This window comes from Artemia sp. Qi Xiang Cuo, chromosome 12 (assembly GCF_049724085.1).
Source record: "Artemia sp. Qi Xiang Cuo chromosome 12, ASM4972408v1, whole genome shotgun sequence".
Classification (NCBI taxonomy): domain Eukaryota; kingdom Metazoa; phylum Arthropoda; class Branchiopoda; order Anostraca; family Artemiidae; genus Artemia; species Artemia sp. Qi Xiang Cuo.
In genome coordinates this window covers 66,908,296-66,931,137 of record NC_142805.1, presented here as the reverse complement: position 1 = coordinate 66,931,137, position 22,842 = coordinate 66,908,296, and the positions used below count along the sequence as shown (strand labels likewise).

General features: G+C 34.3%; 1 protein-coding gene across 1 annotated transcript in view; it reads right to left on the bottom strand.

The window, feature by feature from the left end:
- Positions 1-22,842, bottom strand: part of LOC148946423 (uncharacterized) — a 42,818-nt gene that overhangs the window by 5,691 nt on the left and 14,285 nt on the right. The window contains exons 5-9 of the mRNA XM_089097693.1: positions 22,516-22,719; positions 17,242-17,507; positions 12,688-12,840; positions 6,458-6,558; positions 2,903-3,132 (exon numbers count right to left, since the gene is read on the bottom strand). Of these exons, the coding sequence (XP_088953819.1) occupies positions 2,903-3,132; positions 6,458-6,558; positions 12,688-12,840; positions 17,242-17,507; positions 22,516-22,719 (954 nt within the window). The remainder of the gene's footprint in view (positions 1-2,902; positions 3,133-6,457; positions 6,559-12,687; positions 12,841-17,241; positions 17,508-22,515; positions 22,720-22,842) is intronic.

Sequence of the window (22,842 nt, the reverse complement as noted above, 5' to 3'; positions counted from 1 at the left end):
GGGAGCTCATTTGAATGGAAATATACTGTTCTAGCTGAAAGTGCTGAAAGAGATCGCACCCCAGTTTCCCCTCTCTTTGTGCTAGAAATAAGATTTATGGAACACAAACAGCTTCAGAAAGGGACGCTCAATTTCAAAATTGTCGAAAATACTTACAGGATATCTCACAGCTTTATCAAAAAGTTGTCACGCTGTGGCACTCTTTCCTTAGTCACACAAAATGAAGATTTTGCATAGGCTGTAATTTGAGACCTTAGTTTGAGATAATCGAGATAAATTTTATAGAGTCGTACCTGTACATAGGGGGCATAGAGAAGAGGTGTTTCACCCATCCTCTTTCCACAAGCACCATTTTTGATGAATTAATTAAAATCAAATGAATGTGAGCTAAGAAAGCATATTCAGCCACCAGACTCCTTCCTCTCTTGAGGGTCAGACAAGTATCTCTTGGTCGATAACAAGTATATGACCTCATTATCCAACAGAAGCCTGATTTGAATTGATAGGCTCATAGAAGACATACACATCCAAATGTGCTTCCCTTTTCTGTCAATTTGTCTTTTATCTTTTTTGTTTAGCTGTCGCTAATGAGATGGGCTGCCAATTGCAGTCTGGAATCAACTGCTTAAGGTGGCAAAGGCCACAATCCGGAAAGAGGGGTCACCTACTACAAGGGTTTCCTCGCAAATTAGGTGGCTTTTAATGCCCCAATGGCCTAGATACCACCTGATTGAGTAAAAGTCTTAGGTCCAAGAAGTCCGCTTTCTGAAGCAGATATCTACTGACACCAACTCATTGATTTGCATAAATGGTTCTGACATAGAAATTATAATATTTTTATAGCTATATAAAAAAGAATAGAAATTATATTTAAAAAAAATTCTTCCTCTAAACAGTGGTTAAAATCTAAAACCAACAACAGTCATCAAATTGTAGATTGAGGCTACAATAATGTATGCCCCCAGCGAATCATAATAAATTAGAATTTCCCCTTTTGTTAGAACATAACATTAGGAAACAAGGCATAGTAGATTCAATGAACAAGTCTCAAGTGAATGGTGAATCATATCCTACAACATTGTCTAAGAGCATTGGCCATCAACGAAATTTTAATTCAAAATCAGGCATTTAATTGCAGGCATCAAGACATGGCTAATTGAAGAAAAAGCCAAGACAGATAGTCCGAGTGACTGAGAGGTAAATCTGGGATAAGCCCTTTTTAGGATTGTATAAAAATGATGTTATTTCATTTTTTGCATTGCGAAGATTATAATTATTCTGATCAGAGATAAAAGATGGCGGAACACTTAGGGGCCAGGGGACGTCACCATGGAGCTGACATGCACACGAAAGAATATACAGTGATTCGAGATCAGGTATTGGGAAAACTCCTGAACGATTAGTTTCCTGAATGAGGTTTCTAGATTTTTTGTAAACCTTAGAAGGTGGTTTTAATAGTGAAGGAAAGGTTTAATAGTCGACAAGCAGTGAAACAGGATTTACAAAATTGATCCAGGAAAGGTATGTTTAAGTTTCCTTAAAATACCGAAACTTTCTGCATATCTTCATGTTAATCAAATCAATGTGACGTTTGAAAGACAGGTTTTCATCAACAAGAATTCCCAAAAAACGAACGTATCGATCTTCAGATCTATGAATTATCACAAATAGCTAGTGAATTTCAGATAACTGGGAATAAATCAGAGAAACACGCAAAAAAATAAAACAAACTGGACTTAGAAAAATTTAGGGCAAGATAATTAGCATCAAGCCATAAAATAACTCTCTCAACAAAATTTTCCAAATTTGATCAAAGCTCTGATTCGCAATTTCCCGAAGTGCCAAGTGTGCTGTCATTAGCAAAACAAACAAGGACATGTTCGCCAACTATAGTTCGCCAGAAGATGGCAAACTATAGTTGGCACTAAGGGAAAGGGAAGGCTTAGGATGATAAAGTCTACAGCAGTCTACAGTTTTTGTCATCTTAGGATGACTAAAAAGCTGTGCTTAAAAACTACACTACAAGTAGCACAGCGGATTCAAATAAAAAGTTCAGGTGAATTGTGAATCATATCCTATAACTTTATCTAGAAACATAGGTCATGAATGACATCCTCATCAAAACAAAATTATACTGAAAAAGTTGAATGGTGATCTGTAAAGTAACGTATGTTTTCGAAAATTTGCACAATAATACATTCTAAAAGGTTACGATAAAAACTACACTTTAAAACAGCCCTTTTCCAAGTTCGGACAAACATTATAAACAAGTGCAAGCTAATTGATAGCTTTCTAAAATTTACCACTTGAGGCTCCAGTCATTTTATTTGGCGTAGACGCACGACAAATTGTGGCAGCTTCACCATTTTACGCACCTCCTTCCTCAATATACATTCAGCTTTTCAATAAAAGACTCATATTTTTTTTCCACAAAAAAGGGAAAAGAGTGGGGACACACAAGTTCTGAAAAGAGGTCAAAATATATGTATAAACGTTGCAAAAAAAACAAAACAAAAAAAACTGTTTTTCAGGACAGAGTGGAGGTACTCTTGGGTGCGGGAAGCATCTTTTTAGCAGTGTATCCACCTTACGTAATACATAATCTATCTAATCAGGCCAAACTTTCATTGAAGTTTATATATATCTAACTTCCACTTACACACGCCTATGCAAAAATCAGTAGGGGAAAAACCACGAACGACTAGTAATCATCTAAATCATTTAAATTTTATCATTATTTAATCATTTAAATTTTTCATGGACAAATTTTAACAAAAGAAAATAAAGCGGAAGAATAAAATGTTGAAGGAAACAGAAGAAGGGGAAAAGATGTATGCTCAACACTACATATCAAAGCAAAAAAAGGAGGCACTAGTTAAAGGCAAGTAAAAAAAAAACTCACCACTTTCTTCCACTAGTTGACTGCACAGTTTCGCTGTTGCTACCACACCACCGGTAGCTTCAGAGACATCTTTTGAGGCTCGGGCCACTTCATAAAGTTTGTTTGAATTTGGGTCAGCTTTGACTCGTCCTGCAAACACCAATTGGGCAGTGCTGGCAGCTATTTCCTGAGCAGAAACGACTAGTTGCTCAAATTTCGTCTGCCCACTGACAACCTTGTCTGCTGCATCACTAATAAGCATTTAGATCAATTAGCTTAATTTATAAACGAAGCAACAATCAAGCTCAGGAGACAACAATTTAAATGTCTCATGCTATGACATGATTATCTACAAGAGGAGATACCCCCCCCTGGGTACTTGAAAACCAGTTCTCTAAGACGCTGCATCTCCCTTTAGAATGGTCTCATCATTCTAAAGAATCTAAAGCAAATAATATTATTCTTGAAAACACGTTTTTAGATTCCTTTAGAGGGAAGTTCAACAGATATAGCTGTGGGGAGGAAGCCTAGGTAAGTGATTGATTAGTGATATATCAGATCCAAGGCCGTATACAGGGGGGACATAGTTACAGGGTTTGATTCCCCCCCCCCTCCCCACAAAAAAATCTGACTCGTAAAAAAGTAACAGAAACGCATACAAATAAAATTTTTGTTTTTTATTTACCCCCCCCCTCCCGAACAGAAATACCCCCCCCCCCCCCAAAAAAAAACAGCAACAAAAAACAAAAGCAAAAACGGATCCACTCTTGATCCTGTCCCGCGTTTTTTGCAACCACGCACCATCAGTTTTGTAATAAAAAAGAAGAAAAAAGAATCTTATAAATTTCTTCCGAAACCTGTTCAAACAAAGAAACATTTCTCTACCCACCACCTCTAATAAAAATATCAATTTTTTTACTCAAACATACCCAACCCCTCTAAACGTATTTTTGGTTAAATTTGAGATACACAACCTCGTAGAAACATAATTAGAAAATATTTAACCAAAAAGAAATAAGAAATAAAAAATAAGAAAAGAACTAAATTTGACTTTTTTCCAGTCTCCCTGACTGGTAAAACCCGTTTGTACTCAACATTTCAATATTTTTTATGTGTGTGGTTGTGTTGCTTCGGTTTCTTAACCAGCCTTCTTAAAATCAGACGCAATTAGACCGTAAGATTCAGGACTCTCATAAATCATCTAAACAACTTTTTATTATTTAGTGCCATTCCCTAAATAAATCTTTAGCGATCGGGAGTCTAATTTGAGTCAAAGAGTGAGTCTGGGTTTGAGCACGAGTCTAAGTCTACGGATCTAAGGTGGGTAGGTAAGGCAGTAGATTTTCTCATTTATAGAAGAAGGGGGGGGGGGGGCTAAGCGAAAAAGAAAAGAACCGGGAAAGTTACAGTATGTGAAAGACATAAGAAATTCTCAGAAACAAAAATTGATATTTTTAAGGCGGGGAATTAATGACTCCTCCTTCTTCCAGCACAATTCAGTCAAAAGGATCGTTAAAAGAGAAGAGTGTATTGGCACTAATTTTGACAGTTTTCATTTACAGAGTTATTCTCAGGCCCGGCATTTCACGACAACATAGGAAGGGGGGCGGCAAAACTACTAACCCGCAAGCCTATATGAGCAAACCCACTCAGCAGAGAAGGAAATTCTGGTCTTTGTTTAGTTGTGTCTAGTGGTTCGCTCGCAGGATTTTTTTTTTTTTTTTTTTTTTTAATTACCACGAAACTCTATTTTTAAGAGCTAGAACAAAAAAACAAGTGGACAAATAAATGAATAAAGAAACTAAAAAAGGGGACAACGTTTTTTTTTCTAACGCAGTAAAATAGTCACAACCCTCGTCCTCGCTGAGTTAATTTATTTTTTCTTTACTGCAGACTATAACAATTAGAATGCTGAGCCTTTCGTCAGCACAGGCAGACCTCTGCTTTGTTACTGAATCATTACTAATAAAAGATTTTGCTGTAGAATAAATGAACTTATTGAGGAGGGCCACCTTTCAGGGCCCACCTCAGCAACAGAATATAGAGTTCAAGAAAGGAAAAGTCAGCTTGAAGGAAAGTCAGCTGGAAAATTCTTATATGCGTTCATGGATAACGTTGTAAAGAATAAGCTATAAATTTCAGTAGAAAATTCCAGAATTTCCTAAATTCAGAAACTAAGACATTATAGACATTCGCTTTTGTTTATTGCGTTAAAGACGCCAGTGCATGGAAGTTTTATTTAAGATGTGAGTTTGATTCCTACTTATTTATTTATATTTCTTTTCTTTTCTTTTATCTATCTCTTCGTGTGTTAGTTATGTTGTATTTCGATGTATATTATATTTTAAAGAACATTTTTTTATTTTTCTCTTTTTTTCCGTTGAGAAAGGCTCCCGGAGGTGGGCCGAAATATTCGGAGTGTTTTTTTAATTAAGTGTTTATTTTGTTGTTATTTATTCACTGCTTTATTAAAATTGAAACCCATTTTTCTTGCTTAATTTTTCGTAAATGAAAAGTCAGTGCGGTCTAAGAAATTATTTAATCCCTGGGTTTTAAAAACCCAAGATATTTTAAAATATAAGGGGTAAATTTGTAATATATATATATATATATATATATATATATATATATATATATATATATATATATATATATATATATATATATATATATATATATATAAAGCAAATATATATATATATATTTCAAAAATATTATAATTATTATAATTGCAATAATTAAAATATTATAAGTATCTCCTTAATCTCCCACCTTTGACAAGAAATTCAAGAGTATCGTCAAAAATGGAGCTTAGAGATCCCCTTACGGCTGTTTTTGAAAGACAAAATAGATTCAAAAACTCTCTTTATCAAAATAACGACTTTTATGTGTTATTTTCTTAAAGTGTAATTTATCAGTTGTATAATATATGATAATTATATATAATATATAATATAATAATATATAATATATTAAAAGCTGTACTGATTTATGCAATACTGAAATTCTTCATTAGTGTTTTTCTTTGACATTGTTTTTTTTTCTTTATCAATGTTTATCTTTTGTATCTTTCTTGTATTGTTTTTTTTCTCGTTACTCCATTTGCAATTTTATACCTTTAAAGTATAAATTCATTCATTCATATAAATACATTCTAAGACCACACTGGCTATACATGACGTATGAAGTTAAGAGAGGAAAGGAAATAATAAATGATAAATAAAACCAAAAAAGGGCTTTTTCGTCTTCATATTTTACCACTGGCTGACAAAATCCTCGTTTTCTCACCCTTTTTTAGTTTTATTTATCATTTATTTTTTCCTTTCCTCTCTTAGCTTCATATTCATTCATATATTGAGGGTAATTTTTAATACATATATATATATATATACTTTTCATAAAATTCCAAGCTCAGAAACAAAATTTCAAAATCTTGGGGAAAATTCCAAGGCTTCACATTACTGCGTATGTTTCCGTATATAAAAAAGTTAAAAAAGTAAATTTGAACAAATTTTTGAGGCGTTTTTTGATGTGTTTTTTTTAAACGAATGAACACATATTGTGCATGAAACTTACACAAGAAGCGATGCACCAAATCCAACTGTCTTAGAAGCAGATATAAGACCATCTGCCCATTGACTATTTCTCTTGTAGAAATCTTTACTTGTAGCTGAGCCCTAAAACAAAAACTCTATATACGTACATTGTATTTATCATATAAATACAACAATTAACATATTGAATATGTTGATTGGTGTTGAACTAATTGGTAATCAAGTACCAAGGACATCAAAGTAAAAATAATTTGTATCCCCTGTATCCAGCTTAGGTTTATTCAAAACTGAAAACGGTGATTTTAAAAGACATTTATCTGCTTGTTAAAAATTATCAAGTTGTTAGAGTAGTATCTAGAATCACATTTTTTTTTCACTGTTGCCACGTTCAACCGTGAAATTAAACAAGCAAATCTAATTGATTTAATTTGACAATACTCTTCGTCAGTAGAAATTAAAAAATCAACTAGCTATCTGTGGATTCTTAAAGACAATTACGTCTTTAAAGGACAGCTAAACCTTGTCAAGGTGTTCGGTGTTTTTTGCTTATCTAGCTTTTTTTGGCTCAAATTTTGCCCACGTTTCTTTTTTCTAAGGGAGCCCGCTACTACTGAAAACTGCATATGGAGGGCCTTTTCATTGGGGTTGGATTTCCTAATTTATCCTAACTTTTTAAGATATAGGTGTGTCAGTTTCCACTTAACCAATTGAAACAAGCAGATTCGATTTTCATTGTCTTTAGTACTTTAAGAGTCGGTTGGTATAATTTTCTTTTAGTCAAAAAGAACTTGATTCAGTTATGTTAATACGTATCTGTTTTTTTTTCTTTTCGATTGCTTAGCAGATTTGTTCGTACTATTTTGTGTCTCTTGTATATATTTTCTTAGCAAAGCACTTCGGCTTACCGCCTTTAATTGTGATAAATGTAAAAAATAAGAAACAAAGAAATAACTGCAAAGAAAAAATGGGATTGCTTTTCGCAAGACAGCGGAATACGCAATTCAAGATTTTATAAAATCCAATTTCGATTTGAATTATACAATCGACAGTCGTCATCAGCAACCAAAATCATCCAGGGAAAATTTCCCCCGCGGACAATACTCCCCCTAAGAAATTCCCCACCCCCATGAGGATCCCCCCATGGAAAGTTCTCTCCCCCCACAATTCCTCTTTATTGGGGAATAAAGCACGTAAATCAAAAATCACAATAATGCACTGAAACGATAAACACAAATGTCGATTTATTTTTCAAACATCATGTCTTCCACAATAGATTTGATCCCACTGCTGTCCTTTACCTACAGTTATACAAAAACATAATTAATTTATTTGGATTATATATGCAAAGAGTCGAATAAAAGATATATAAATCAAATTCATTTTAATATGAAAACGCACTCCTTGGAATCTCACTCCGCAGAAAAATCCCTGAGACCAATGCCCCTTGTGAATTTTCCCCACATGTAAAATAACGGTAGTAGTTCTAAATTTGAAAAAGTATTTGAAAAATTAGGTTGAGTAGCAAATTAACGAAACTGTCGAATACAAAAATCAAATATTTTAATGAAAAACAAATTACATTATTTTGGAAGTGTTGAGGGGTCTCTAACTCAGCACGAAAAATATTAAGAGGGCCTTAGGGGGAGGGGGTGCTTTAAAACCTTTCCAAGAGTGTACTCAACAGTTTATTGAAGTTTCTACGAGTAAGAATAAGATAAAATAACTAGCAACTATAAAAAAAACTTTCAAATATTCGATTTTATCAACAATTTTCATCAGCACTCAAAATACTATTATAATGAAAGCATTATTATACCTTAATAAAGCGCCAAAGACCCGAGGCATAGCTCCAGCACTTTTATTCGAGGGAGAGGGAAGAGGGCTCCACATCTGGAGAGGCAAGGTGCTGGGCTATATAATATTTTTTTCTCCAAATTATTGGGGGGACTGTCCCCATTTGCCCCCTCCAAACGACGGCACTTCCAAAGACATTTAGAAAAAAAAATTCCCAGTACATGTAATAGCTACTAGGCATTAGTTGTTATACTTAACACCTACGAAACAAAAAATATTCCTAACATTCTGATGATGCAAGGGACCCTCATCATCAGTGGTTAAAATACCATAGCTCTTAAGAACATAAGTATCTTAGTAGAATATCATAAAAAAATATATTAGCATAAAATAACTAAAATAGCATAAAATACAAATATTTATCATGTTGACATATACTTCCAAAAAACTGCATTAGCACTTAATGGAGCAACACAAAATCGAAGAACAATATTTTGTCTTATTCTATAAGAAATAATCGGATTGGGCATAAATGTGAAATAATTTAAAACTAAAAAAGTTGTTTCAAAGTAAAAAAAAAAAAAATGATGTTGTTCCCTTGAGAAGAAACCCCGCAGCTACAACAGTTAAAAGCAATATCCCTTTAGTATTGTTATTGAAAAAAAAAAAAAACACCCCCTGGAACCCCCTCGGGTTTTAGGTCATGCCTGAAAACCGTGATATTCCAAGATTTTACTTTTGGTTGCTTTTAGGAAGTTTCTATGGCACTACCCTATTTACGTGAATGTTCCTACGTTGGAACGAGAAACCAAATAAATAATTAGTTAAATTCGCCAGCGTTTTTCGTCCGTAAAATTGGAATATTAACGAACTCTTGATTTCCTGTTTCATTCTTTTTTGAATTCGGTGCCCACTACTACCAAAAACTTCGTACAGAGATCTTCTTAGTGCCGTACCACATTTTTGTCAGTGTTGCCACGTTACAAATAATTAATAAAATTAGCAACGCTTTTCATCCATAATAATTCGAACATTAACAATCTATTGATTTCCAAAGACAACTACAAATGCAACGGAAAGCTAAACCTTCTTAAGCTGCTTAGTACCATATGTTTTTAGCTTTTTTGCTGACTTTCACCCACGCTTCTTTTTTTTGAATTTGGTGCCCACTACTACCAAAAAAATGAACAACTATTACTAAAACAAGTAAACAACTATAACCACCTAAAACTTCCCTACTTCCTTGTTTTATCTTTTTTAGGTCCAATGTTTCTTTCCAAATTTTTTCTTTTTTTTTGTATCGAATTTTTGCGCGATTTGTAGGCACAACTTTAAGTTTTAAAGAAACGAAAGAAAAAAACAAAAACACCCTGACGTTGTACAACGGGTATCTGAAATCATCCTTTACAATCAGTATTTCTCATTATACAGTCATTATGCTTCATTAAAACTATGCCAGATTTTACACGTTGTCTTGGAAAGGCTACCTGGATTTTGTCTTACGGCTGGGAGATCCAGTTGAAACTTTCATGATTTCGTTAAGGAGGAGGGGTAGATGGACTTTGATTTTTTTTGATGTGAAACGATATTTATGAAGCATGAAATAAAATAAGGTATTTCTCGAACATAAGATAATCTACATTAATAGAACACTCAACTCCATGTGTCGTTTAGCGACACTTGACATTTTTTCAGTGTAATAATAAAAATAATTAATTTAATTTGTGTAGCTGTTTAAATTAGTGTAGTAATAAGTGTCAGATCTTAGTTCCTGATAGTAAACGATTAAAAAACTTGAAAAAATGAAAACTTGAAAAAATGAAAAAACTTGAAAAAATATCAAGTATTACTAAACACTAGATAATGCTGATGTTTTTTTTTGCCAATACTAGCACCACTTTTCACTCTTGTCAGGTACCCATACTCTTTCATCTACACTTCCAGACAGCATAAGATGCAACTAGGTCACAGTTATGTAAAAAAATCGTTTTTAGATGGAAAATGCATCTTAAAGGGCGGGGGAATAGGAAAACACGGTAAATCGTATTGAAAATCGTACAAATCTCAATAGGTGATATTGTCAATTCCTCCCTCCATTTGTGCCTGCTAGATGACATCCTGGATTTTGGCGACCATAGACATGGAGTATACAGACTGGTGGCCAATGAGCCAAATTTATCATGGTTCCCCTCTTAGGAGCGGCCTAGCAAAGAATGAACCCTATCCCGTATTAACTGAAAGTTAAAAGCACAATTTGAAAAAAAAACTATCAGGTGAGGAAGATTGACCATTCCACTCCAAACTGGTATGGGAACTATTATTTCGATTAATCTTAACGATAAAAGTTTGTTACGAAAAGGAAATTTTAACTATTAAACCCCGTCAAAACTAATTAGGGCTGCACCTCTTGTTCTCAAGACAAATACCGCCAAAACAAGATGGCGAATGACTCAAGTGTATGCCCCGAGAATCTTCCTTGACTCGATTGCGACCGAAATAGTAACAAGCTTCAAGTATCTAGGCCCATCGATCGACACACATGGTAGCTACAAATCTGAGTTTCAACATAGAATAGCATCAGTAGCTACCGTTTTCGCCCAACTGAACAAAGCCTTGTGGCGCAAGCGCTAAAATAAGAATTTATGGAGTGACGGCCAGCCATTGATGTTGAAGCACTAAACGTATTTGACCACAGATGCCAACAGAAAATATTAGGTCTCCACCTCATTGATAAGATTCGAACAAAGAGATAAGAGAACGGTGTTTCCATCACTATAATGAGCAAAAAAAAAAAAAAAAAAAAAAAAAAAAAAAAAAAAAAATCATGACATCTACCCGTTTACCGGAAGAATATCACGAAAAAATTATTAATCCATATACCACTGCCCTCTTGCAAAAGAACACAAAGGTGTCCAACCCAAGAACCGCAAACTAGATGAGGGAATACGGTGTTTTCTCTGAAAATGGTGTTATATTCATCTAAGCTACATTCAAGTTTTGCATTTTGTGTGCACATCTATATTCCCCAATGGAGAACAAATTCTAGGAACTATCCGAAACATTTTTAGAAGCTAATAATGTATAAATTCAAAGTATGATGCTTTATAGATCTTGACGAACGTATTTTGGTTGCAAAATTTTGATGAAGAAGGTTTTGTCAGCATTAGTTGCCATTCTCATCTGTCTATGTCACAAAAAGTTACTTCCCGGCTAAAAAGTCAGTAGTTCACAAAAATGTAGGGGGGAGGGGATTTTTTCAATGAAAATACACAAAAACAATTTTCAATGAAAACTCGAATAAAGGAATTTTCCAAAATACAGGATGGGCGGCAATCCCCCCCCCCCCCCCAAACTGACACCCCTGAATTTATCCATCGCAAACACATCACTTAAAGGAAATAATAAGAAAGTACGTTCTTACAGCTTTTCCAATAATGTCCTATATCTCTCACATACTTCAACAACATTTACACTTTTTTAATTTGTCACCCCTCCCCCCCCCCCCAGCCAAAGAAAAAATTATTACGTAAACAGCTAAAACAGTATTTAAATGCAATGATATGGTTCTTATTCCACATTTTGAGCCCCAAATATACATCTCTAACAAACCATAGAAAGCCTCTTCTACAGGACTTTCAGTGTTGCAAGAATGCAAATAGAAAAGCCATACTTTTTGTACTTAAATGTTAAATGATTAACTGTAATAGAGGATTGCCTTATTAATTTAACTACCTTTCATTGTGTACTAGGTTAAGTTATAATTATTCCTAGTTTATTGTCTGTTTTCAATTCTAAAATATTACCTTTACCAAGATCAAACAAAGCTTCTAAGTCTTCAAAAATAGACATAAATATAGCCCAAAAATATATATAAATATAGCCCTAAAATATTGAAATATAAATATAATATAAAATATTGCAGTATTTTGGAGGTTATTAAGTTTCATTTACTTATATTTTTTGTCTTTTTCTTTATATGGTGTGTTTAATTTAATCTAACTTTAATTTTTTTTCCGCTGGTTAAGGCTCTCGGACGTGGAGTCAAAATATTCGGACTTTCTTTTCCCTGTTTTATTTAAGTTATACCGTTTTTTTCTCTCTTAAATTCTGTAAATGGAAAATCAATGTAGTCTAAGAAAGTTCTCAATTACGATTTTGAAAAAATATTGAAAAACCCCTCAGAATTTTCTGTGCCTTTGGCCAAAGATGGCCAAATGTGAGATCATATTAAGGATACTAAATGTCAAATGCCTGTTTTCAATTCCTAAGGATTTTCAGTTTTGAATTGTCAGTATATATACCCAATAGCTAATTTATTTTGATTTTGGTTGGATTCAACAGCTTTAACACTGATCTCCGGCTAATATATTATAGCTCTATGGTTGAAATAACCTCATTGGAAAGCGCTGGATTCAAAAATAAACAGCTTTCGTTTACACTGGACTTTTAATCACTCACCTTTCCTTTTAGGACGATTTCTTCCTGCAAACCACGTGACTTTCTAATAAGCTGACGAACACTTTGCATCAATGATGTACACGAGTCTAATACCTTTTCACTTACTTCCAATTTAATACCAGAGTCAGCTCCTCTCGATTTCTTCAACATTTCCTGTAAAAGAAAAGTGTGATTGATGATGAGACCATACCATGGTACGGTCGAATTACCTACACGAGAGATGTCTCCAATGGTAAATTCTCCAATTCTCCAATGGTAAATTGTAATATTTTGAAATCCATATTATTGACGTGAAAATATTGCTTCAATGGATCAAGTTTTTGATTTGTCTTAATGTACTTGCATTATAATTTTATTAAAATTTCGTTTTTTCCAGTCTCGTGTTGACATGTTCAAATAATTAAAGATATCTTTGAAACTACTGTGTCTGAATTCTTTTCAACAATTAATAATTCAAGTCCAATTTTGGGTCTTGTAAGACGCTCCATCTCCATTCAGAATGGTCTCACAGCGGCTCATATACCTGGAAACCTATATGTTAATTCCTTTGACGAACAAATAAACGTTCAAATGGGGATAAGTACATTTATTAGACAGTGAAAACAGATACTAAAGTCTGGATATTTCAGAAACATATACAGCGATTGTCATCAGTAGATGTACTACAACATTAAAATTAAAACTAACATTATTTAATGTTTTAGTATATCTGCTGATGACGATCGCTGTATCTTTGGTCAAAATATCCAGGCTTTTGTATCCCTTTTTGAACGTTTATTCGTCTGTCATAGAAAGGCCGTATGGTCTTAAGGTATAGTATGGTCTTAAGCTTGAGGTATTACGTCGAAAATTGATTCCTTTAAAAGGAAGTTCAACAGACACAGCTCTGGGGAGAAAACTTAGGTAGTGTTTGACTAGTGGTTTATCAGGCTCTGAATTTTAGCAGCCTGGCGCAATGAGTTTTGTCATAAAAAAAATCTTAATCACTCCAAGGCTGGATTTAAGATAATTATTTTTGGTAACTAATTTCACTTAAAGAAGATGAAAAAAAGAAAACTAGTAACTTGCAGCCCTTTGTCACTTACAAAAGTAAAAAAAAATCCTAGTAATAGTCGTAGTCAACTACTTTTGGTCATAAAAAAATAATAGTCAACAAAAAACTGTAGCGTAGAGATAAAAAATAAGTAAAAAAAAGATAAATAGAGGATTGTTTCCATCAACTTGCAGCCTTTTCTCAATTAGCAGCAACGGACTCAAAACAACACCCTTTGGGGTGGGGGTGGGGTTTAAGATAAATGTTGCATTTTGAGGAATCACAGATTTTGGATATTTTTTTAATGTAACAATGTTAAGGAAAAAGAAAAAAAAAGTTTCTTGCGGATGTATTTGCAGAATGTTTGAATTTAAAGGACATTTTACTCGACAACTTGCATCGATTTCTCAAAATTTGACAAAAAGGATTAATACATAATTTTTCATCGCAAGTGCATTTGTTATGACATTCACTGTAATATTTTTTTAATGTTTAATATGTTAAGGAAAAAGAAAAAAGTACAGCACCATTGGCCCAGGAAGAAAAAAACATGGCCTACGATAACTAGGCCTACCTAGGCCTAACTAGCTCGATGGCCTAACTAGGCCTACGAGCAATATTTATCACATTCCTTAAACCTAGCTATTGTAAGACATAAAGGTTTTTCAATAGCTGGTGCTAGGCAGGATGATAGAGAAACCACAATTGTATCGATTCCACCCTCGTAAATACCCACCTATTTCATAAAGTTAGGAATTAATAGCTTTAAGCACACTTTCGGACTAACTCTGATTGAGCCTACTATTTGGTGTCGGTATTTTGGAAAATCTGCGACTTCGTGAAATCCTCACCCCTGAGCATCTGCCTTCGCACCAAAGGCTCCCACGACATGTAGCCCAACCGGTTCCAAACATTCAGCCGGTACCAGAACGGCATATGCGGTATGCAAGTAGTTCTGTTCCCTCCTTCGTCAAGTTTTTTAATTCTGTACCCACTCGTCAATAATTCTATATATTTATTTTCTTTAGTTCATTATTCTTTTATTCTTTTTATTCGTTTGACTCTGTTTAGTTTGAATTTATGATATTTAAAATCAATGTATAATTTTGCATGACAATGGCTATGGCCGGTATTTTCATATGTTTAGTGCCTTATTATGACAAGAACTGCTGCTGATCGGCATGACCGTTCTATGGCGTTTGAAAATAACTTCGTTATTTGTTATTTATTTATTTATACTAGCTTCGGTATGCTGCTAAAAGACAGCATAATTACTAATAATAACACTAATAATAAGAACACTAAAATAATAGCATTATAATAACACTGGCGCACTTTTTGTTTGCCAGTACAATTGACTTATAGGTGTCGTGTTAGAAAATGTTATTTAAATATTTGAAGTTTTATCTTTTAAGCAAAATTATATATTGCCGATCAATTTTGCTTTTTTCTCATCTTTAATGAGACCGGAAACCTATTGCCCTAAAATACTCAAACAAATTTGCTGCATTAACTAAAAGTAACAGTTTTTATTTGGCAGTAGTATTTGAAATTCACGTTTAACTCTCCTTCAACTCAATTTCTCTGTTATGTTATGTACAGTAAGCCAAAAAAGTTATGTTCGTCTTTTCTGTTGTCTTTAATACATTCACAACCTATTTAGCTTCCGATAACGGTTCCCTTCCACGGCCAAATCCCGGGTGTACCAATGCATCTATATTACCTAGGTCATCACCTAAAGGTAACAGCCCTAGGCCACATCAGGCCACCAAACTCATAAAAGTATACTACCGCTACATCTACAATAAACGTGTTGTGGTATTAAGGCGACTAAAGAGTAAAGCTCTGGTAAGCATTGTTATCTATTTAAAGCTTCTTTCATAAGCAACTCTTCAAGTTGTTTTTTTATAATCCTGTCTCAGACTAATCAGTCTTAATTTTCTCTTTTCCCCTATAAGGGCTATTGGTAGGACCATCTATGGAACTGATCTTTGTTCATCCTGAAAATACACCCAAGTCATTTCAGAAAGTTAATTCAAGATACATATACTACGTGGACTTCAAACCCTTCGTGTGCAAAGCGAGTGAGTGATACCCCCTTTGTGAGTGATATTTGCCACCTTCTTACTAGGCCCATCATTGTTTTTTCAAAAGTTTTGACCTAATTCCAATCTTTTGCTTTCCCCTACTTTTCCTAGTCTAGTACAACATTGCTTGCTATTTCTATTTTATTTCCTACATCTTTCCTGCAATCACTTAGCAAAGTCAAAGCAGATATGCTTACCTAATCTCGTCTTGTTTAATTTTACAGAATATTTCTGTGTATATTTCCGAAGCTTTTGTTCAGATTGGCCTTTGTTTAAATCTTGCTAAGTAGGAGGACCTAACGTTTGGCTCTTCGTCTCCTTAACTTCCAAAACCCCTGGCATGCAAATCGTTTTCTGTGGCCCCGTTTTTTTGTGGCGTCTTTTAGGTGGTTGGGTACCAATTTTATTAAGAATTTACGATCTTTCCGTTCTCGGTTGATTTCTGACTCAGATGGAAATTCAGATTGATTCGAGAATTGTTGCAAACAGAGGTAAATAAAATTGTAAGGCTTTATACAAATTATTTTCTGTGTTTTGTGATCATTCCGTTCTATATCTTTACAAGTTTTATCCTCTGTATAATAAGAATGTAAGTAAGTAAATTTTATTGCACTCAAAGCCCTAGGGCCCTGGCAATACAAAACAAAAGAAAGAGAAGCACAAATTACAAAAATCCATTTCTGTGCTCTATTGCCAATCTGAGAAATCGTCCTAAATTTTTATTACCTGCAAATCAATCATCTTTCATTAAATTCACCTACCATCTCTCACCAAACTCAGACTTTCCATATACTTCATCTCTCACCTGACTCAATTCTACTCATACATCACACATCACACATACATCACATAACCCACACTCTCATCGATACTTGCACACATGGGGCAAAAGCAAGGATCCTCTTTCCTCTCCTCCTTTTAATACTTCCTTCTTACCCCAAGTGGTAAAATATTCCCACTCAATTCAATTATGTACTTCAATTTCTCTTTTTTCAAAATTCACCTTAAACAAAACCCCTTCACCCCATGTCTCCTTTGCCGACACGTAAAGGCACAGGGAATCAAAAAGGCTTCTTTCATTCTGACAAATCTGTATCTTTTGATTACGTAAAATATTACCTATCATCTGATATTTCTTCTTTGCGTATTCATTATTATAAGTTTTTTCTTTTTCTCCATCCATGGTGCCGTAATGGGAAGATTCTTTCAAAATTCGGGATGATTGATGTTTAGTAAGGCTTTCGTGCTAAGTAGTAGGCTAAGCTTTTGGATATTAGAAAAATAAACTTCCTCCGTTCCATTGCCTTGGAAGATTAAATTGTTCATAGTTAGTGCCTTTCTTCTTTCTTTTTTTTATATGTTTTACTCTGTTATTTATATTTTTGTTACTAGTGGGTTAGAAATAAAATAACAATAATAATATTAGTTACTTGCCTCAAAACGGGCAGCAGCATCATCGATGGCTTTTTCCATACCGCTTAGTTCATCTTCCAACAGTTTCTCTGCGTTTTCTCCATCTGATTTCCCTCTCAAAATTTCACTAAGTCCTTCAATATGTTTATCACCTTGAAGGAAAGCTTCACGTAATTTATCCCTCTTGCTATTTATTTCCTCTTTTTTGCTCGTTATGTATCCATTCTTTAAGGAGTCAATAAATGTGAGAAGTGATACACCAATAGCCTGAAGAGATTTCAAAAGGCCTAAAAGAGAAAGAGATTGAGGGGAGGGATAGCACAAAATTACAAAAATTAGCACAATAACAAGAGAGTGATATAAGAGGTATTCAAATATCTGACGCATGAGGAGAGGGGTAGCACAAAATTACAAAAATTAGCACAATAACAAGAGAGTGATATAAGAGGTATTCAAATATCTGACGCATGAGGGTAGGGGTAGCACAAAATTACCAAAATTAGCACAATAACAAGAGAGTGATAGAAGAGGTATTCAAATACCTGACGCATGAGGGGAGGGGTAGGACAAAATTATCAAAATTAGCACAATAACAAGAGAGTGATACAAGAGGTATTCAAATACCTGACGCATGGGGGAGAGCACAAAATTACCTGGAGCGTGCAGGGGAGGGTCAAATCATGAAAACAAATTTTTAGCGCCATTTTTTCCTGAAGGGAGACCCTGAGCCGATTTTGAAGAGGTGTAAGGAGTTCCCCATCTGCCCTCGTATGCAGATATGAGGACGGTTTTATGCATAAAGAATCCACCAAAAGGCAAGCTTGAATTCAGAAAAATAAATAAAACCATAAACTAAAAAACAAAATTTCTTATTTCTGCGTGAAGACTAAAGCCGTATCTAAAAATGCCAAGTAATTAACATTCATATGTGCATATCCAATATATTGTACTACATATTAATTACCATACGTAACACAAATAATTACCATATGCACTATATCATGTTTACTTAAAAAATAAGTTATTTTGTTTTTAATTTTACATCACTTATAAATCAGATTTGATACGTCTATTTCTAAGGAATTAGGTAGATTCATTAAAATGCGATCGACCTATATGAGCACAGATTAATTCAACCTTTATGACAGTAAAAAATGAGCTCTTCTTTTCAAACTTGCAAAAAACAAACTTTACAACTTTTAGAAAGCACATATTACACTCCTGTTACGGAATGCGATTAATTAATTCCTCAGAGGCCCTACTATGCCTAAACTGAACGCATTCTGAGCAATGAATAATTTAATTCATCATTGTCCAACTTAATAATCTGTTATCCTGTTAATCACCTCATGATCCAGAATACGGTTAGTAGGTTAGGCTATAGGTTAGGCCCTTCCGAAGACCGGATGTTATTTTTTAAGGATCACCATGATAGGACTCAATAGCTTTTTCGAACAGGTCAATCCACTTACTACCCTCTGAGGAGCTGTATCTTCTTGAACTGTTTGTCAGGTCAACAAAACAGGTAGGTTTACAGTTTGTACAGATTTCCTGAATAAGGAAACGCCAAAGCTAAGGGCATGAAAGTGATAATTCTAGGGAATATTAAAGCGGGAAGTTGAATTGAACCGAAATACACTTTGCGCATGCAGGTTGTCAAAAGGGCGCATAAGCAATACCTTAGGAACGGAGTATGAAGGTGGAATTTATAGGGCTTATTGAAAGGAATTTTGGCCTAACCAAAAGGCAAACATTTGCATGCTACTACTAATACTTTACCACTACTATTATTGCTACTGCTATTGCTACTATTATTACCCCTAACATTGCTACCAAAGCTAAGGGTATTAAGGTACAAATTTCAATACTTGAGTACTTTCAAAACAGCTTTTGTACTGTGGGGCGCACCCGCCTTGAACGCATCGCTTTGAGGAAGGTATTCCATTAAAGATAGCTGTGATTCCTTCAAGATGGATTGAATAGATGCGTAAAAATTAGGGCTTAAAATGAGTGAAGGATTGCACCACATTGGGCATTTTCACGAGTCTGGTGCCAGAAAATATGTAACAAAAATCAAACAGTTCGTGGTAACGAACTGTAAGTAAGGAGCGACCCGGCTCAATGGTAACCGAAACTCTAGAAAACGGGTTTTTGATACCAATAGATATATCAAAAGAATCAGATTTCAATGCTGATTTCAAATATATAACTTTCATCAAGTTTAGTGCTACCCATCGAAAGTTATGCGCCTGAGAAAATTTGGCAGATTTTAAAAAAAAGGGGGAAAGACCCCCTAAAAGTTATAGAACCTTAATGAAAATCACACCATCATATTCAGCGTATCAGAGAACCCTACTGTAGAGGTTTCAAGCTCCTATCTACAAAAATGTGGAATTTCACATTTTTTTGCCGGAAGAAAGATCACGGATGCGGGTTTATTTGTTGTTTTTTTTTCCCCAGTGATGATCGTGTTGAACGTTTAGTTAGAGGAGATTGGTGGAGGTTTCAATGATACGGGAAATAAAATTCCAAGTGCTCATTACAAGTGACCAAAAAAAATTGAGGCCACATCAGACATGACCAATTATCATTTTTATCCCAAAATAATCTGTTCAAAATTTTGAGACAGGAATTTTGTTCAACAGAGCCTAATATACAACAAATATAATTTTTAGGGTGACTTAGTACTCCAATGCTTCCAGAGGGAGGGCTAAAAGTTATGAGCTTTACCCAATTTTAACATATTGTATTGGTAATTGGGAAGTATACAGAAGTTTCAGGAGGTTTTTTTTGTGGCATTGAGAGGGAAGGATGGGTCGTTAGATATGTTGTAGGATCTGTTCATGATGGAAGTTTTCATGGGGGAAGGGAAATTGCCATGAAGGGGGCGTCGGAATTGCCAGCATTATTTATTGGTTATTGGGAAGTATACAACCATTTTCAGGAAGGATTTTTTCTGGGGGGGGGGGCTAAAGGAGGGGGTTACTCTAGAGAATATTTCCGTGGAGGATGTTTCTTTGGGGTAAGAGACATTTCTATGAAGGGGGCGCCAGATTTCCAAGCATTAGAAATTAAATCGATCATTAGACGATCAGAAATTAAATAAAAAAACAAGTTTTTTCAACTGAAATGTAAGAAGAAATATTAGAACTTAAAACGAACAGAAATTATAACGTATGTGAGGGGGTTCTCCCCCAAGTCAATACCTCGCTCTTTACGCTACAGTTTTTTTTAGTGCTTTCAAAAGAGCTATCTATTCTAATTAAACGGCCTTTGTGATTCAGGGGTTTGTGAATCAACATTTTTTTTAACTTTTAACGTAAAGAGCGTGTTATTGACTAAGGGGATAACCCCTTCATATACGTAATAACATATACGTAATAAAAAAACAATAAAAAAACAAGCGATACGGCTCAATAGTAATCGAAACTTTTAAAAACGGAATTTTGATGTCAATAAATGTATCAAAAGAATGTGTTTATAATGCTAATCCTAAATATATAAATTTTATTAAGTTTAGTATTATTCATCAAAGGCTACAAGCCTGAGAAAATTTACTCGATTTTTTAAAGAGGGGGAAAACATCCCCTACAAGTGAAAGAATTTTAATGAAAATCACACCGTCAGAATTCAGCGTATCAGAAATCCCTATTACATAGGTTTCAAGCTCATATCTATAAAAATCTGCAACTTTTTATTTTTTGCCAGAAGAAAAATATACGAATATAGAAGTTAGTTACGTAAGTTAATTTGTAAAGACATCCATTTAGCAAAAGAAAAGTAAAATTTTTATGCAAATAAAAGCTGCATTAACTAAAAAACGATCAGAAATTAAATAAAAAAAACAAGTTTTTTAAACTGAAAGTAAGGAGCGACATTAAAACTTAAAACGAACAGAAATTATTCCGTATATGAAAGGGGCTGTCCCCTCCTCAACGCCTCGCTCTTTACGCTAAAGTTTGACTCTGTCTCACAACTTTATTTTTTAAAACAATAAAAAACTTTAGCGTAAAGAGCGAGGCGTTGAGGAGGGGACAGCCCTTTCATATACGGAATAATTTCTGTTCGTTTTAAGTTTTAATGTCGCTCCTTACTTTCAGTTTAAAAAACTTGTTTTTTTTATTTAATATATAAAAAGGACTTGCACCATATGCTTTCTAAAAGCCAGAATATAATTTGTACTTTACTGAAAAAAATTCTCCTTAAATTCTCGTACCAAATGGCTAATTTTCCTATTTTTACTTGATTTGGGAAAGTTGGCTCCAACTTTGCCACCCCCCCCCCCTTCGGGATTTTGAAGAAATTACGCCACTACTTTCATGGGAAATATAAATTAATTATTTTTGTTTGTTTAGCAAGTACAGGTCCTATTGGTGAGCACTGGTCAGTACTGGATAGTACTGACCATCCTTTTTCCATCCTTTTTACATCCTCGTTTAGCTATCCTTTTTCGTTAAACATATTTTTAATTCCTGGAGTTTTGGACTCGGCTTGTTAAATTCGAATTTACGGCGTAGCATGGAAGAACCATTGCTTAGTATGAAGATCTTTGGATCCTAGAGGGACATCCTGTAGGCATCCTACAGGGACACACGTAGCAACCGCACAAGCAGATCATAATAAAATGGCTTTCAATTACGGAGTTTAGATCAAACCTAGTCTATTTGACATTTCAGTAAACAATGCCACATTTCTTTTCTTTTCCCAAAGTTTTATATTTCATAACAGTCGGAGAACAAGCTGAACTAAACTTCCTTTCCATAAAAATGGAAAGTGCAAAATGATATGTTGGTATTTATGCTGTCACTTAGAATAAAGTTTTCCTTTTTTCTTTCTGATAACCATTTAACCATTTTCTTTTCAATCCTTTTGTACTCCTAAATTTCATTGCTGAAAATGAACAAACAAAAACCCTATTGAAGAAAAACCGAAGAATTTTAGGCATTAGAAGTATTTAAATATTTAGTTTTAAATGCTGATATAATATAAGAAGAGAATACTATTTTGCAGGAATAATGTTACGAGTCGTGTTGTTCCAAAACACAATAAATAAGGCTTGAGAAGCATAAAAACTTTAATCGATAATTACTTGGTAAAAGCTTTTAATAAATGGGCTGAGTTGTGAACAAATTGATGGGGAATGGTTTATCTATTCCAAACTGTTCTTTTACAAGTAGAATAATTTTAGAACAGGTTGACATCAAATTAGAAACAGGTTGACAATCGAGAATTTTTAGAACACAAAATCCTTAATTTTATTTGGTGTTTGCTAACTGGTAATTAATTCATACTTACTTTCTCCTTTGTCCATGTCTGGGAAAGACGTTGCCAAAACTTTGCCATCAATAACAAAAGTAGCAACAATGTCAGTAAACTGCATTATACTCACTACACAATCAGACACCGAGGATCCATTGAAGAACTCTCTTAGATTCTCCAACAACCGCAAGATATTTTCCAGGCTATTGAGCGACGAAGTGGCTCTTGTTACAGAAATATCTGCAAGTACAAGGTACAATCTCAGTAGGTAATATTGTATAAACTGGGCGAAAATATCCACCAGTCCAGTCACAATCTTTCACAGTGAACACTAATTAAAAAGAGTCTACGGCCAAATGAAAA